General features: G+C 40.5%; 1 protein-coding gene across 2 annotated transcripts in view; it reads right to left on the bottom strand.

Moving 5' to 3' along the window:
- Positions 1-18574, bottom strand: part of LOC148844907 (ARM repeat superfamily protein) — a 107143-nt gene that overhangs the window by 69976 nt on the left and 18593 nt on the right. Inside the window, exons 3-4 of one of the 2 annotated variants that reach the window (XM_088954448.1) lie at positions 17401-17652; positions 12451-12542 (exon numbers count right to left, since the gene is read on the bottom strand). In XM_088954448.1, coding sequence (XP_088810574.1) covers positions 12451-12542; positions 17401-17652 — 344 coding nt within the window. The remainder of the gene's footprint in view (positions 1-12450; positions 12543-17400; positions 17653-18574) is intronic. The other variant, XM_088954449.1, reaches the window with a different exon arrangement.

Genomic DNA, 18574 nt, shown 5'->3' with positions numbered 1-18574 from the left:
AAAAAATTTTGTTCTCCCATCCCCTTCCTTAATCCATTTGTGTCTTGACTTTTGCCTCCAAGAAATTTCCTCTCTCAGAAGGACCTCTACCAAATCCTTCTTCAAATTTCTTCTCAAAACCCTTTCTTGCTCACTCATCGTCCTTTGGGCTTCTTTGGAATCTAATTCCTTGATACTAGACAACAACCTACTTTTTTGCTCCTCTATTCTTCCAAATTGTTCATTGTTCCACTCCTTGATTTTGGATCTCAAACTTTTCAGCTTTTTGTGGAATCTCACTCCCTTCCACTTCACCCCACTTAGATCTCTCCACCATTCCCTAATTAGGTGCACAAAATCTAGGTGAGTTAACCACATATTCTCAAATCTAAAAGGTCGTGGACCAGAGGCTATTTTCCCGGTAACTGGATAGGGCAGTGATCAGAAGTGACTCTGGGTAAGGCACTAGCCATCAAGTTCCTCCAATGACTCTCCCACTGTTGGAAATTAGACAAAGAAAATTTGGCCTATAAGAGAGATAAATCCTTTAGACCACAATTACTAATGAATTCATTAAACTTTCTAATGCTAGTTGTAACCCTCCCATAAGCCTCGTATTCCACACAATTCTTCCCACATCTCATTCCTCTCTCTATAAGTGTTTGCTCCATAGACATTGGTTAGAACCAAGGTAAATCTACAGTAACCCGAACCAGCAAGAGGAAGAAGAAGAAGAAGAGGAAGAAGAAGAGAAGAAGAAGAAGAATGAAAAGAAGGGACTGTCGAATCTGATAGGTAAACCCTATCAGTCGACCCCTTAATAGTAATTAGTCTCTAATAATTTCTACAAAGACTAAACTGCCCTTACTTAAGTGTGGGGCAGAGTGTCTCTAATAAAACTACCACATAAGCATACAACTTAACAAAGATAAGATGACTAAACTACCCTTATTCGGCTCACTTTAACACTCCTCAAACAGGAGAATATATGTCATATAATCCAAGCTTGCTACATAGATAGTTCACTTTCCCAGAGCTTAGAGCTTTTTGTAAACAAATATGCCCACATGTTCTGTGCTTATCTCTACAACAAGAACCTTCTCCCTCACAAAGTGGCAATCAACCTCTATGTGCTTCGTTCTCTCATGAAAAACAGGGTTGGATGAGATATGGAGTGCAGCTTGATTGTCACAATACAATTTCATAGGTTTATCCATGTGGAACTCAATTTCTTGTGGGAGATTCCTCAACCACACTAATTCATAGGTAGTGTGTGCCATGGCCCTATACTCGACTTCAGCACTGCTTCTAGCCACAACCATCTGCTTTTTACTCTTCCACGTCACAAAATTTGCTCCAAAAAATGCGCAATAGCATGTAGTAGATCTTTTGTCATTCATTGAGCCTGCTCAGTCTGCATCTGTGTACCCAACTACTTCAAGTTTTCCTCCTGGTTTATACAATAGCCCACGGCCTGAAGCTCCCTTTAGATGTCTTACAATTCTAAGAACTGCATCCCAGTCAGGTATACGAGGGTTCTGTATGAATTGGCTCACCACACTGACTGCAAAGAAGATGTCGGGTCTCGTGATAGTTAGATAGTTCAGCTTCCCCACTACTCGTCTATACCTTTTAGGATCTTCAAATACTTCCCCTGTATCACTGCTCAACTTAACATTTGGTTCCACAGGGGTCACAGTCGGTTTTGCACCTAACAGTCTTGTTTCTTCCAATAGATCAAGAACATATTTTCTTTAGCACAGATTTACACCTTGTTTTGACCTGGCAACTTCTATGCCCAAGAAATACTTCAATGTCCCAAAGTCTTTTGTTTGAAAATGATTTTGCAGAAATACCTTTAGTCTGTCAATCCCCAATTTGTCACTGCCTGTAATAACAATATCATCCACATACACTACTAATAAAATATTTACAGCTTATGAGTCATAGTTGAACACTGAGTGATCAACTTGGCATTGCTTCATTCCAAAACTCTTCACCACTTCACTAAACATCCCAAACCAAGCACACAAAGATTGTTTCAACCCATAAATTGTCTTCTTCAATCTGCACACCTTACCATCCTCCCCCTGAGCAACAAACCCAGGTGGTTGCTCCATATATACCTCCTCCACAAGGTCACCATGAAGGAAGGCATTTTTTATGTCAAGCTGAAACAAAGGCCAATCATACATAACTACCAGGGAGATTAGCACACGAACAGAGCAAATCTTAGCAACCGGAGAGAATGTCTCCATGTAATCCACTCCATACAACTGTGAGCAACCTTTAGCAACAAGCCTAGCCTTTAGACGCTCCACACTACCATCTGGCAAGTATTTAACAGTGTACACCCATTTACAGCCCACAACATGCTTACCAGGTGGGAGAGTAGTGAGCTCCCACATTTGAGCATGTTGAAGAGCAGAGAGTTCCTCCTCCATTGCCTGCCGCCACCCAGGTGAACTAAGAGCTTCTTGGACATTGTTAGGTATGGAAATAGATGACAAAAGTGAAACAAACTGACGATGTGAGGTGGAGAGGCGAGATAATGAAACAAAATTGGAAATGGAATGGAGAGTAGAACTGCGTTTACCTTTCCGTAAGGCAATGGGTAGGTCAAGTTCTGAGGGTTCAGCAACAAAAGCCATGACAGGATCCGAAGATAAGGTAGAAGCTAGAGGATGGGCCGGTGTCATTCGACGTGTATACACTTGCCGGATCAGTGGTCGTTCAGTAGTATCTGCACTGGATGAGATGATGAGTCTACTCCAACAGCAACATCTGCAACAGGATCACTGACAGGAAAAGGAAGAGAAAGTAAGGGTGGAGACGAAGGTGCTTCAGGTCCTGAGAAGAAGGGGATAGACTCAAAAAATGTGACATCAGGACAGACATAGCACTTTCGAGTAATGGAATAATAACACTTGTACCATTTTTGAGTCCGAAAGTAGCCAAGAAAAACACATTTAACGGATGGTGCATCTAGCTTGTCTATTCCAGAACTCAGATTGTTGACAAAGCACATGCAGCCAAAGACACGAGGAGTTAATGGAAACGGAGATAAAGTGGGGAACAAGATAAAGAAGGGGGACCGACCATGAAGAATGAAGGAGGGCATCCGATTAATGAGAAAACATGCAGTGAGTACAGCATCACTCCAAAAACGTTTAGGAACATTCATGTGGTGAAGAATAGACCGAGCAGTTTCAAGAAGCTGACGGTTCTTCCGTTCAGCTACCCCATTTTGTTGAGGGGTGTATGCACATGATGTCTGATGAATAATGCCATGCTGTTCTAAATACTGTTGAAATGAAGTAAGAAAGTATTCACGACCATTATCTGAACGGAGAATTTTGATTGGAACACCAAATTGTGTGCGTATTTCAGCATGGAATTTTTGAAAAATAGAAAACAATTCACTTCTTTCTTTCATTAAGTAAATCCATGTCATTCTTGAACAATCATCAATAAAGGAGACAAAATACTTGTACCCATTATAAGACTATTTTGATTGGACCCAAAGCATCTAAATGAACCAAAGAAAAAGGACTCAACATACGACCCTCAACTCTTGGACTGAAAGACACACGACGGTGTTTACCAAACTGACATGACTCACATTGTAAAACTGACAACTGACTCAATGACGGAACCAAAATCTTGAGAGCCTTGAGAGATGGATGTCCCAGTCGGCAATGCCATTGTAGAGTAAGGAAAGTCTAAAGTGCAATTGAAGATCCACCAACGTCAAGGTAATACAATCCGCTAGCTTCATGCCCCCCCACCAATCTTCTTCCCCGTCTTGAGATCCTAAAAAACACAAGAGGAAGAAAGAAAGGTAACAGAACAGTTAAGAGTCTTGGTTAATTTACTAACAGACATAAAATTGAAATGGAAACTTAGGTACATATAGAACAGATGATAAAGAAAGAGAAACCATATCAACATTACCAACACCACAGATGGGAGATGAAGAGCCATTGGTAAGTGTAACAGTTTGTGATGTGGAAATTTCAGAAAGAGAAGAGAACACACCTAGAGTCCCGGTCATGTGATCAGAGGCTCCAAAGTCAATAATCCAAGAAGAGGTTTTAGATGGCATGCAAGCAATACCTGAGTGGGCAAGAGTAGCATTGGTATGCTGTGAAGTGGTTTGAAGGAACCGTTCATACTCGTTACGCGGTACACTCACCATCTCCCTCCCAGAAGCAAATGTAGATGTGGAAGGAGTTAGATCTGCCTGTTTACTGTCACTGATATCAACCTCACCAACTACAACATGATTAGCCCATTTAGAAGGAGGGCCATGTAGATCATAACAGAAATTCGCTGTGTGTCCTTCCCTGCCACAATGAGTACACTTCCTTGCAGAGTTACTCTTTCCTTTGCCACGGCCTCCCCCTGAGTCACGACCACCACCCCGGCCAAACATGAAACTGCCACGGCCACCTCGAGTGGCATGTCCTCCCCCTCTTGTACCATGTCCACTTCCTCTAGATGTCACAAGTGTTGATCTATCAAAGTGTGTGGGATTCTCTGTCTGTCCCAAAGAAATCCTACGAAGCCGTGCAAATACTTCCTCAAGAGTAGGAAGGGTAGAGCTCCCTAATATTTGGGCTCTAACTGGTTCATACTCCGATTTCAACCCCACTAAGAATCTTGTAACATCTAGTTGTTCCCTCTGTTGTTGTTGAACTTTAACATCTGGAGTGAAGGGATGATAGACATTGAGTTCATTCCTTATATTCTTCATGCAGGCAAAATACTCTTCTAGGGTTTTGTTTCCTTGTTGCAAATCAAAGTATTCCTGATAAAGTTGATATACCCTTGTAGTATTATCTTGTCCAGAATATAGGTTCTTAACATGTTCCCATATATCCTTAGTCGTATCTAAGAACATGAAGTTGGCATTAATTTTGGGTTCCATACTATTCCATAGCCAGGTCATGATTTGAGCATCCTCTTGTTCCCAATCATCAAACCCTAGAGAGTCAGTCGGTGGTTTATCTTCTTTCGCATGCTTCACTTTCCTCTTTGCCTTGAGGAAAACTTCCACTGACTTGGCCCATGGAGCATAGTTCCCCCCATTCAGTTTAATTAAGGTCATCTATACACCTAGGTAGTCAGAGGGAACCACCACACTAGGTTTCTGATCATTATACCCATCTCCTATTGTTGCCATGGTACTCTTTCACCGTTGCCTCTAACCTGAATTCTCAGCTACAAACTGAGTGTTGTTATTAGGAGTTTGATGTTCCAGCACCTATAGCAGCCCCTAAAAACAATAATAGGTACGCAAACCTTGTTTTTGTTCACACTACTACTAATCTCACAACACCACGAACCACATAAACATCAATTCAATACTTACTAATCACATGCAAACCTTCTTACAACCACTCAATAAAAATTGTGCATCACAAGCACCACCACATAGTCATATATGTTACACCCGGTACAGACCTGTTTAGCACCTTTAAGAGGGCACTACACGACCACAAGGAACTCGGCTAGGTCACTGCATTACGTTTTGCACCACTTGGCCACTTACAGCAGCCCTTACACCACTCGGCAACTTACAGCAGCCCCTACACCATTCGGATACTGTACACACAGACCGTTCTTGGGATTTTCTCCAAGAACTAGGGCAACAATAAACCTAGTTCTCTAGGTTCTGATCAGTACTAGCAGGTTATTGAAGATTTTCTACCCAGAAATACCAGCAACACAAGGAGAAGAAGAAACCGACCTTCTTTTGAGAGTCTCAACCAACCATTCACCACTGAGGTCATTTTTCTTAATAAAGAAGGTTATGCACAGCAGAGAGAGACGAGCTGCGATGTTTCAAACCTAGGACGAACCAGTTTTCTCCATTAACAGCCCAGAAACGAAGAAAGAGAGGTCATGAACACTGCTGAGATGTTTCACGAACTGAAGTAGGTCAGGGACATGGCTCTGATACCATGTTTTGACTGCTGCTACAGTAACCCGAACCAGCAAGAGGAAGAAGAGGAAGAAGAGAAGAAGAAAAAGGAAAAGGGACTGTTGAATCTGATAGGTAAACCCTATCAGTCGACCCCTTAATAGTAATTAGTCTCTAATAATTTCTACAAAGACTAAACTGCCCTTACTTAAGTGTGGGGCAGAGCGTCTCTAATAAAACTGCCACATAAGCATACAACTTAACAAAGATAAGATGACTAAACTACCCTTATTCAGCTCACTTTAATAATCTGAAATCAATCTCTCCACTTCTGATCTATTCTTCTTCTTTTTCTTATTACCCTCGGTCTCCCTAGATGATGCATTAGCTTCAGCCACCTCTCCCCCTAACTCGGAGCTTCTGTAGTAATCCCTCTTCTGAGATTTTACTACTTTCTTCCTTTGATCTAATTCCTCCTCCTCTCTGTACTCCTCCAGCAGTGTGCAGATCATTTCCCAAATTTTCTCTAATTCCTCCTCCCGTCTCTCTCTAAGTGCCACTTCTCCCTCTCTCAGTTCAATCTCAGGATTTCCAGTTTCTCTTCCCTTCCACCCAACTGGAATTTCCGCTCGAGATGCTGGTGTATCCATTACAAGCACAGAAGGCACATTAGTATCCAAAACTGAATGGACATTCATACCTGTGTTATTGGGGACCAATGGGCCATCATTCAAGGGAGGGGGCTGTGCATAAGGAAAGAGGCCTAACTCTGTTCCCCATGATTGAGCATGCCTTAGAGAGTTTATAGTAGGAGTCAATACCATGTCGGCTTTTACAGTTAAACTATTCTTCCAGTGCTGTCTTTCTTCTGGTACTACGTTACAGACCAAAGTGTTAGGACTTTTCCTTACCGACCCCATATCCTGATTTTCCTGAGCTACTGGACTGACTTCCCTTCAGAGTGCAGGCAGCACCTGAACTGCAGCTTTTGTTGGACGATCCAAACCATTCGCAGTGTCTTCTTCAACTCTTTGTGAATCCTCTTCTTCCTTGTTCTCTTGAAATAGTATCTCTGCACCCAAACTGTCTTCATCAAAAATGTTCCTCGAGCTGCTCAGATCAATGCATCCTAGACTTACTGTATTTTCAGAATCAGTATTACTTGAAACTTCCTCCTCAGAGCACTCATAATGCTTCGCTCCTCAAGAACACTTCTCGATTTGCGTTTTTCCGGCGACGTTCTGTTCGATTTTTCTGACGCAACCCAATGTAAGGAGTAGCCAGGAGTAGCGAACTTCGCTCTTCGTGGTTTTCGATCCGTTGTTCTCAACGAAGAAGATAGATGGATTTTACCATCTATCGACTTCACCCCCTGGTCAAGTGACCTTTTAAAATCTTTTTGGGCCCCTTCAGTGGGCTGGTAATATTCGGCCCATGTACTGTGTTAATATATTGTCCCCCCTGTCCCTTAGATAGACCCACCATTTTGTCCCTCCTTTTATTATTTGGCCCATCTTTTTGAACCTGGGGCCCACCTCTTTGAAAAGGCCCATTCACAATTACCTGGCCCGGATTGGGTAGAGATTAGGCCCTGTTCATTTTAAAAAGACCCAACGTTTCAGCTCCCCTACTCTCTGCGGCTCTGCCCCCTTCTTACCTTTTGTCATTCTAACAGGTGTATTTAATGAAGAAGCTTGAACGCCATTTGTTACTGCTAATGCATATGATCTATCAGGTACCCAGTTAATGCCTTGTTGGTCACGTTTGTGACTTTCCATATTCAGCAACGCTTTTGAACTTCCAGCATCTTGCTTGCTCTCTTTTATGTAACTGCATCTTCCTTGCAGGTTGGCCAACCCCTTACTACCACGTAAGGCTTCTTCTTCAACCTTACCATCTTCCTCCCTTCGAGCTTCCCTCCACATATCAGCTTCAAAGGAGGAAATCAACCAGACCGCCAATGAAGGCTCCAACTTTCAGATTCACTTTCCTGGGAATCTCCTCAGGCTTGACACCATTTAATAAGATTGCTGCAGACCTGAGATCTCTCCAGAAAACACCAACCAGTCTTGCTCCACACAGTGTTGCCATGACTTCTGCTATTTCATCCTTCCACAGATGGAAAGGTAGACCAACCACTCGTACTTTAACTCCATCCATTACCAAAGACTCCTTCGAGTTTGATGATGGAGACCACCTGAATATGTTCACAGAACCCAGTTTGTCTTGCAAACTCGCAGCCTCAGTTTCTGGCTTATTATCCAGCGGATCTAGCAGAGCTTTGCACCCATCAAAAGGAGTTAATACATATGTGGTCGTCATCCTTAGCTGTTTTGTCACCAAATCAGCAATCTCCTCCCAATTTCTACCTGGTTTATCAACTTCAACAATCAGTTTGTTAGACCACCCTCCTTTTGCCACAGATATCAATAATGCTGCTCTATTTCCATCTTGCACTAAGGTCAGGGCCAATTTGTTGGGAGGCTCAATGTTCACTACTGTCTTCAGGATATCCTCTCTTACTTTTTCTTCCAAACCCATTTCCTTTTTCATCTTCATTCTAGATATAAAGTCTCTCAGAGCCTTGACAATTTCAGTCCACCCTTGGCTCTTCCTTCCTTCTGGGAAGCAGACCATCTGCTTCCTAGTCTTGTCATACTGCTCTAAAACTCTCATGAAGAATTCTTTGTGGTTTTTCCTGCATTCCACCACATACCTCCTTCCCACCTCTGTTAGGAATTCTTGCCAGCATCTGTCCTTTCCTTTTGCACTCCCTGCAACTATAAAATCTATTAACCATTCTACCACATTCAGTCCTACCAACAGAACTGTAGCCAGCTTAGCTTCCCTGATTTTCAAGCTAATCTGCCCTCTGATTCTTAGTTCTTCCAGCAGAAAGCTCTTCGTCTCCACCTTGAGATACTTTCTCCATCGATAACCTCCACGAAGTTCTTCGCCTCCATTCCTTCAGCTCCTTGCTACACTTGTGAACCTTCCAACATAATATCTCTATATCTTTAGGATTCCAACTAGGGAAGCTAAAAAGTTGGAAAAATTAATGAGCGACTTTCTTTGGGTACCAAGGGAAAATAGGAAAGATGATTTAATTAAGTGAGAGGTGGTGTGTAGGAGTAAAGAGGAAGGGGGCTTAGTCATTGATTTAAAAGGCGTGCCTAGGCGCATTTTAGGGTAGGCGCCTCGCCCAAGTCCTAGGCGCAGCCCATTCAACTGGTGTGCCTTGCGCCTTTTGAAAATTTGCCGTTTTTTCCTTTTTTTTTTTGAGTCCAGTGCCACGCCCCTCGAGGCCAGCCAAAGCTTCAAGAATCCCCTAGTTGATAATGTTGTCCATTCATTCATCCCAATAAAATATCTTCTTCAAAGCAATTAAAACTATAAAAAAGCAATTAAAACTATAAAATTATTATCTTTTGTGTGAAAACTAAGAATTTAATACCCTAACATGGACTTGTTTGGGCTTGCCTTGAGGGGCGTGGCACAAAGGCGGCTCGTAGAATTATGAATATAATATGTCACATTAGCTACTTGATGCAATTGAGAAAAAAAAAAAAAAAAAGAGATTGTGGGTTTTATATGCTTGAAAATGTTTTATATGTTTGATTTCATTTTTAACTTCTCATTTGAATATGCTTTACATATTATACTTATGTATTTTAATTTTAGATAATAGGTTTTTTAAAACTTAAGTTTATATTTTTATTAATATTATGTTTTATAATTTTTTGAGTTTTTTGCTTTTTTTATTTTTTTGAATTTTTTACTTTTTTTAAATTGTGTGCCTTGCTTCAAAAAGGCACGCGCCTCACAATGGCCCTTGCGCCTTGCGCTTTTAAAACACTGGGCTAATTTGGTTCATCTGGACCAAGAGGAATAGAAGGATTTTCAATAACAAGATTCTAAGTCTGGAAGAGTTCATTCAGAAATCAGTGGGCAAGCTGATTTCTTGGGTGTCTGTAGCTGCGGATTTTAGAAACTGTAATGTATCAGATGTATTTCTTTCTAGCTCTTGATGGAAAGTGTATTTGCTGATTTGATCAGTCAGCCTGTTCTGGGACTGATCTCAGCCTCCTGTGTGTAATTTCTTATCAATAAATATTACTTTGCCTTTTCCAAAAAAAAAAAAAGGTATTAGGGAACTTAATTCAGAAAAATACAACCTTATTGGGGAAGTGGTTGTGATTGTGGCATGAGGTGATCAGAAGTATACATGGATGCTCAAAGAATAGATGGGATGCTGGTGTATCAAGGCGAGCAACTTCAGCAACTCCTTAGAAAGGTTGTGCACAATAATCTCCCTCAGTTCCTCAGTTATATCAAGTATGATGTGTGTAATGGCAACTCTGTCCTCTTTTGGGAGGACATTTGGGTTGGAGATATCCCCCTTGAAGATCCTTTTCCCCTCCTTGTTCTTCATTTCGTGGTACAAAAAGGAAGTTGTTTCCAAATTTTGTTCATCATTGGAAACCCCTTGGGCTCCTACTTGGTATTTCGGGTTTTGTTGAGGTTTAAGGGATGAGGAGATGGAGTGCTTAGTCAGTTTACTGTGCCTTCTTGAGAAAGTTTGTTTGAACCCCTCTGAACCTGACAAAAGAATTTGGACACCTCAATCGAAAGGATCCTTGTGCTTCTTTTTTCAAATCCATTTGTTGTTCTTTCCCTCTCCCGGCCTTCCCTTTTAAGGAAGTGTGGTGCAGACCTGTTCCCCCTAAGATTATGGCTTTTTGCTGGGAAGTGTACTATGGAAAAGTAAATACCTTGGACAATCTACAAAAGCAAAGACCTTTTCTCTGTATTTCCCCCAACTGGTGCATCCTTTGCAGATCTCAGAGTAAGGACTGTTATCATTTACTAATTTCTTGTTCCTTTACTGCATAGTTATGGGATTGGCTCCTCTCTTTGTTTGGGAGCAGTTGGAACTTGCCAACAGATTTAAGATTGCTTTTTGATCCCTCCACTTTTGTCCGGCAACAGAAAAGGGGTAAAATCATGTGGAGGTGTGCAAGAGCTGCATTGAAACGGACAATTTGGGAAAAAAAGGAATGTTAGAACTTTCCTGGAGAAGGAAAGAAACCTTCAAGAGATTAAGGACTGTGTCTTGTTTAGGGTGATTCATTGGCTGAAATCTTTGGACTTGCTCCACCAATTCTCCTTTAATGACATTTGAAGGAATTGGGCAGCAGTGGCAATTTGTTCCTCTTCCAAGATTAAAGTAAGAACAAGCTGGTCATCACCTCCTGCTGGGTTCTTGAAGTTGAATTTTGACGGAAGCAGTCTAGGAAACCCAGGCCCCTCTAAGTTAGGTGGGATATTGAAAAGGAAGTCGGGAATGTGATACTTATCTTCTCAGGTCCTCTAGAAGTGGGAGACTCTACTAGAGCAGAACAGTTTGCTGCCTTGCAAGGTGTACAGTTTGCAGCTCAATTAGGGGTGGAACAGCTAATAGTTGAAGCTGATTCCAAGGTTGTAATAAGCTGGTTGCAGAACCCAGAGTTGGTATTTTGGTGTTTCAGGAATGAAATTAAAAAGTTTAAGTTGCTGACAAGAAACATGGACCTAAGAATATAATGGGTGGAGAGATCAGCAAATGCTATGGCGGACTTTCTAGCAAGTAAGGGGCAGCTAGGGAACTTTTGTATTGGGCACAATTGTAACTTAGTTTTTGTTTTCTTCTTTAGTGGAGAGTTTGCAGCTCGCACCTCTGCAAGGGCTGCTTGTATGTGCTAATATTTCCAAATTAATGAAAGGTTCTATTTATTTATCAAAAAAAAAAATTGGATGGGATCACTCATTTATCAAAAAAAAAAAATGGATGGGATCCAGGAACTTTAAACCAGTCCTATGGATGCTCAGTTTGGAAAGGTATTGAAAAAACTTAAAATTGGTTTGCAAAAGGTGTAAAGTTCAAGGTAGGAAATGGGGAGAGGGTCAATTTTTTGAAGGATGTTTGGTGTGGGGATAGGCCTTTGAATGAGAGGCTCCCTGCCTTGTTTGAATTGCTGAATGCTTGCAAATCCAAGATGGTAGCATGGTTTGGATCCCACAATTCAGGAGGAATCTAAATGATTGGGAAGTGGAGTTGATGGAACTACTGCAGCTCCTTTACAGTACAAAGTTGGAGTCAGCAAGGGCTTATAGTAGAATCTGGAAGTGGGAGAAGACTAGAAATATCTTCTCATTGTCCAAACAAGGTGGTAGCTCTCACTAATCCTCTAAAGATAATATTGAAAGTTGAAACCAAAGTCGTAGCACCTGAATCTGATCCATCAGAAGAAAATGTTATCCATGGCTGGTATTACAAACTTTATATATTACTCATCCAATTGTTGGGAATGAAGACTAGAAGCATAGTACTATTTCCCATACACATGTACTAAATATTTTTCTTTTATCCAACAAACAATAAAGCAAAGCAGGTATTATGAGAAAGTGAAAAATAAACAAGCATAAGAAGAATTATCCTCTAATCAAGTCCATGTGAGCATTCAAACATATTTAGTGAAGTTCCATACTTCCATTCATGGACTTACATGGTTAATGCTAGACATGTCTCCCTTAGTAAGCTTCACCATGTCTGCAATTTTAAGCACAATGCTTTTCATAAAAAAGTATGAGACATTGCCTACAAAACAAAAACAAGTATGAGATATTACTTACAAAACAATTTGCAAACTAGTCAGCAAATCCAAAGTGTCAATTATAACCACATCTAAAATATATACTTGCAAACTCAAACTTATACTGATAGTCCAGCAAGCACATAGACATATAAACCAATATATACAACTCTTAACCTTCACTTTGGTTATGAGCAAAACAAAAACACCTTCAACAACCAATCTTGGAATCTAAACAGAAAAGATTTCCAAATTGTCCCATAAAGACCAACTCTCTCCCTCTATCGCCTTCTGGTTGAAAGGAGAGGGGGAAATTATCGTGTCAATGACAGTACATAAAGTGTAGGAGGGTAGTGTGTGGCACTAGGGGTATCTACCTAAAGGACAGTAGATGGCGGCGCTGGTGTTCTCCAAGAGGTTGAGAACGAGAGTGAGTACAAAAGGGTGAGGGAAGGTAGAGTTTTCCAAAGGGCAGAGCTCACAAAAGGTTCATGTAATGGATCAGCGTGGGGATCTTCGGAGGTCCCCTACTTATAAAGATACCCTCGGGGAAAGGAGGGAAGTTTTCCCACTTTGGAAAGGCAATCCCAAGTTTGTTGGATCTGTGATTTGTAAGTAGGTTGGGGTTTTTCCACGTGTCCATGCAGTTATGCCAGTGCAAAAGATCTCTTTACTCCCAAAGTCCGCATGTGAGCACGAGTGCAGCTACTCCCCTTCTAGAAGCATGACCCTATGCAGCGCTGGAGACATTACATCCAAAAACGTCTAAGTGTTGATGGAGCTATAGGATATAGGGTATAGGATCAATACACAGGTGTGAGGCTGGGAAATAGGCTTGCGATGGGGGGACACGGCTCACATCACAAGGTCATGATGGCCTACAATGCAAAGCCGGAATGCTATAGCGCACTACATAATCATTACTACGGCATGAACCATCTGAGGCGAAGCTAGAATGCATAGTGTGTCACTACAAAGTCTTTCTGTGCTAGGACCTAGGGGAAGGCAATGAGTGTGCCCCTATTAGGCAGATGTGTTGGAACTGAGTATTGCTATTTTAATGTTTCACCGTGCTGCCATTATTTATGTGTTGGTCACTGGTGTGGACTCACCAAAGGCCATTTATCGCACGTGATGTGATATCAAAATCCATGTACCTACACCAAGTATAAATATGTTGAATAATACAGTATAGATTAACCTGAGACAATGGTGACCCCAGTAGAGTGGTTGCCTATTCAATCCCCCCTCCCCCCCCCCTAAAAAAGAACAAAAACAAACAAGATTATCAACCAGTGAATTGGCATAAATGATCTTCCTATAGCTACACATGAGATTTTTCCATGTGGCCATTTGATGGTAATAGGGAATCAAAGATTTTATTGGCATTTTAATCATTTATGATGGTCTGGAAGGAGAGATAATAGGTGCATATTTTAATGGCAAGTCTAAAGGTGTAATACGATTTTGTGAGGATATCTGTTCTATTCTCTGGAATCTTGGACCATCGCTCGCCCAGAATTGGAAGATCTTTATAGAGCTCTTCTGCCACAGATTTTTGGACAAGTCTAGACTAAGTGGATGAGGATGTATAGCTCATGTGCATTTTGTAGTCAACCAAATTTTCTTGTATAGGTGGTCATTTCTAGCCCAACCTAGCCCACAAACTTCTGGCTTGGACCTAGGTTATGTGTCCGGCCTCAGCTTGGACCTGGGCCCAATCAGGCCCAAAAATAAGTGGGCCAGACCTGGGCCAAATAGTTTAGGCCCAATCCATCCCTAAACATAGTTGCCAATGTGGCACCTATGCAATAAGGTGCCCTACAGTCCCACCTTTTCTTTTCTTCTTTTCCTAGGACAAAAATAGGGCTCAGCCCCTAGATCTTCTTAACTTTCTTTTATTTCATCTTTTTCTTCTTATGGATATGTTGATTTTTTATGTTTTAATACAAAGCTTATACTTTCTTATGAAGGTTATAGAGAACTACAAATGAAAGACGGTTGCCAGTTGCTGTTGAACCTAGGGAGTTACCCTAGGGGATTCATGATTTTTATTTAAGAAAGTCATCACCTAGGCAACTAGGCAACAAGGCACCCCCCCTGTCAGCTAGCCGCCATGCCGTGGCGCCTTGAAATGGAATCAGGTGGATGACTAGGGACATTGACATGAGAATTAGATGGGTATAGAGAGCTGCCAATAGCATGGCAAATGGTCTAACAAGGCAAGGGGTGGGAACAGATCTCTGAAAAAAGATCTTTGGAGGAAATCATAGACAGCATAAAACTAAAGGTAGCTTTGTGGATAAAGACATTGGATTGCTTCCAAAATTTTTCTATCACTGATATTTTAAGGGCCTGGACTGAGGTAGAACACTCATTAAGAGTTAAAGATAGAATGTTAATGGAGTTGAAGCCTCCAGAAGGTAACAAAGTCAAGCTAAATTTTGATGGGAGCTCCCTTGGAAATCCAGGAATGGCAGGAACAGGACGGGTAATCAGAAATTTCGAGAGGATGATATTGGCCTTATATTCAAGACCGATTGGCAAGGGAAACTCCTTGAAGTCTGAACTGTAGGCCTTACTACAAGGGCTCAAATTAGCTAAGCAGTTGGGATTCAAATTGATTGAGGTTGAAGAGGACTCAAAAGTAGTTGTCTCTTGGGTAAACACAAATAGGCATATCCCTTGGACTCTTAGACATGTGATAAGAGAAGTGGAACAGGTTGCAAAGGACATAGGGGCAGAATTTTAAGTGGATCAGAAGGACTGCAAATAAGTTTGCTGACTCCCTTGCTAAACAAGGAGTTACAAGACAACATTTGTTCTGGGCTTCTATGTAACTTGGGTGTTGGATCTGAAGAAAGGGATTAACATTTCAGTATTCATGTTGTACTAAGCACCATTTTTTCTATTTAATATAATAAAACTAATTTTCTGTTGATCAAAAAAAGGCAGGAAGAGAATCAAGAGATCAAATGTTTTGGACACAAATTATCGGTCAAAAAAAAATGCTTTGGACACAAATGTAAGTGAAAAGAAAGGAGAGAGAAGGTAGAAGGGTGAACATACATTTTATTGTGTTATAATTAACAAAACTGAAGGTTACTAATCAAAAAATAAAGGACCCAGTTATCTGGGGTCTTATGAGGGGTAGATTGGAAATGGAACTAACCTTAAGCGTTTTTAGTACAAAGTAGCTCAACCCCTAACCTATGCGATATTGTGGCCTCCTAGGGTAGTTCCCTAGGTTCAATCATTATTCCTTAATAAATATCAATAATTTTCATAAGAAAAGTACAAACTTCATGTTAAAGTATAGAAACTCAACATATCCATGAGAAGAAAAAGAAGAAAGAAAAGAAATTTCAAAAAATATAGGGGCTGAACCCCTGTTTCTGTTATAGGAAAAGAAGAAAAGAAAATGTGGAAGAAAAAGAATTTAGTATATAAACACACAAAATTAGTAAAGAAAAATAAGAAAATGTGTTGATTGGACAACATTTTATGTTCTTCCTTACTTACTGGTTCAGGTTTTGAAGTCTTTGAGGGTTCAATACAGCATTTAGAAATGTTTGTGCTGATTAAACCCTAACAAATAAGAAAATAATAAAAAGTAATTAGTATATAAACACACAAAATGAATATTTTAGCTTAAAAATGTCTATTTTATAATTATAACCTCAAAAAATCAAGAAAATATAAGTTTTTATAACACGCTATAGAAAACTGCTTGGCAATTTGGCGAGGTGAGCCTCCAAGGGCGCCTTGTTGCCTAGGCGTCGCCTTTACAACTATGGTGGCTACTCTCACTCAAAACTCATGTTCTCATGCTAGTCAGCCTACGATTTCACCATTATACTAAGCAATGGCCCCTAGGTAACAGGTAGTAGCAAATCAATAATAGAAACTAGGTAAACTTCACTGAACAAAAACATTAATCTAGAAAACTATGTCACACTGAAACACTCAATCAATAAAATCATAAGATATTAAGGCTCCGTTTTGAAGACTGCAAACACCGGTGTTTGAAGGGAACATTTGTATTCGGCTCAGTCGTAATCTTTTTTAGTGTTTGAAGGGTTGAAGAGGTCGCAGCTTGTGCCTCTCCAAGTGTCTTCTGTAAAAGTTGCTCCTGATTTCTTTCTCTAATAAATTCTTCATTTATCAAAAAAAAAGTGTAAACACTGGTTTGAGACATATATGCTCTGGTTCAGTTTTCCAGGCATTTGGTAAGAATACATGTGTAGTGAAAATGACAGTCATCACTCATCACAAATTCCAATACATGATTGCATTCAAAATGAGAGCAAATTTTGCATCCAAAAAATGGATACAAACTTTGTACTCAATGTTGGTCAATGTAAAAGAATAAAATAAAACGTAGATTCCAGTCTTGGAATTCATGTTTGTACCCATCACAACCAAAACCATTTGGTAAGAACACCAACTTATCTCCTTTAACTGAACAATAAAAAGGCCAAATTTATCAACACAAAACTAAACCATCTTTGCATTTTCATGAACCAGCGTATTTGTATTTGCACTCTTCCCAAGGGCAGCCCAGTACATGAGACTCCTGCCTATGTGGGCTCTGGGGAGGGACAGATGTACACAGCCTTACCCCTAAACATAAAGAGAGGCTGCTTCCAAGGTATTTGCACTCTTCCTAAATGGAGACTAAATAGCACAAAATTGTTAATGAAAAAAATTAAATAGCACAAAATCTAATCTTCAAAGTCACAAGCCCCCATTACCAAAATGTCATATGCCCACATGCATTACAATCTTTATTTAGATATACTTTACCCACAGCAGTAACTTCTTAACAACAAATTTTCAATGTCTAGGGATGCAAAGGCGTACCAAGTTTGAGTAGCAAATCTGAAATGACAGCCAACATATGCTTATTTGGAACCCCCCCGGTAGTAGTGAGCATGTTCTCAAATACATTACAAATAGAAGAGATGACTACAGATTCAGTGGTATCCCTTAGTTTATCCTCATATGTTTCATTTTCACTGGTCAATAAAGTCATTTGATTGAGAAGGTGGCTGATCAACTCTTTCAAGATACCTGCAGCCTGTGATGCTGTACTAGCCTCAGAAACTAGAAGACCTGCAAATATGGTAAAGGGATCAGTATAAATATATATTTGCTGATCAAAAAAATCAGTATACATATATATTTTTCCTTTGCTTTTTTTTATAAGTAAAAGATTCTTTAAAATTTCATTAAATCAGAAAAAATAAGCAACTGTTACAAGCTTCCCCAATGGAGGCACGAGATGCAGCCTCACTCATAAAGAAAAGACAGCACAAAAATTACAACTAAGCCCAAAACAATTGATCCCTAGTTACCCCTTGCTTAGCTAATGAATCAGCCATAGCACTTGCCTCCCTTCCCACCCATTGTATAATTAAGCTCATCTCTTGTGTTAACCATTTGAATTTCTTCATTTCATTTCGATAGCACCATATCACTGAATCTGGGTCTTTTAACCAGCCCACCACCACCTTGGAATCCCCTTTAATCACCAGGTCTTCCAAGTCCATCCCATTTAGAATCTGGACACCTTGTAGGACTGCAAACAGTTCACCCCTTATAGAGTCTCCATTCCCCACCGGTCCTGAAAAAAGTGCCATGAGATTTCCTTCCCTATCGCTTATGACTCCTCCAATTCCAGACGGACCTGGATTGACTTGGCTACTTCCATCAAAATTTAATTTCAAGAGGTGCCCATAAAAACCTTGTTTTTGTCTTCTGTACTGAACTAGAAGCCACTGATAACCAGTTCCTCCAAATACCATCGAAGGAGAACTGTCTAAAGAGATCCAAAGTTAGTAGCAAATGTGTAACTCTGGTCAAGATACAATCCATAATTTCTTGCTTGCTTCTCGGGTTCTCTTGGAAGATCCTAGCATTTCTTCCCTCCCATAAGGTCCAAATCACTGCTGTTCTGGTGCATTTCCACATTATTCTTCCCCCTCTTTTTGGCCACACAAAGGTAGCCGGATCAAACAAAGAAAACCTATGCATG

Source organism: Nelumbo lutea, chromosome 7 (assembly GCF_056320005.1).
Source record: "Nelumbo lutea isolate HS-2025 chromosome 7, American lotus-T2T, whole genome shotgun sequence".
Taxonomy (NCBI): Eukaryota; Viridiplantae; Streptophyta; class Magnoliopsida; order Proteales; family Nelumbonaceae; genus Nelumbo; species Nelumbo lutea.
The sequence above is the reverse complement of the archived record's forward strand: the minus strand, read 5'-3'. Positions and strand labels throughout refer to the sequence as shown.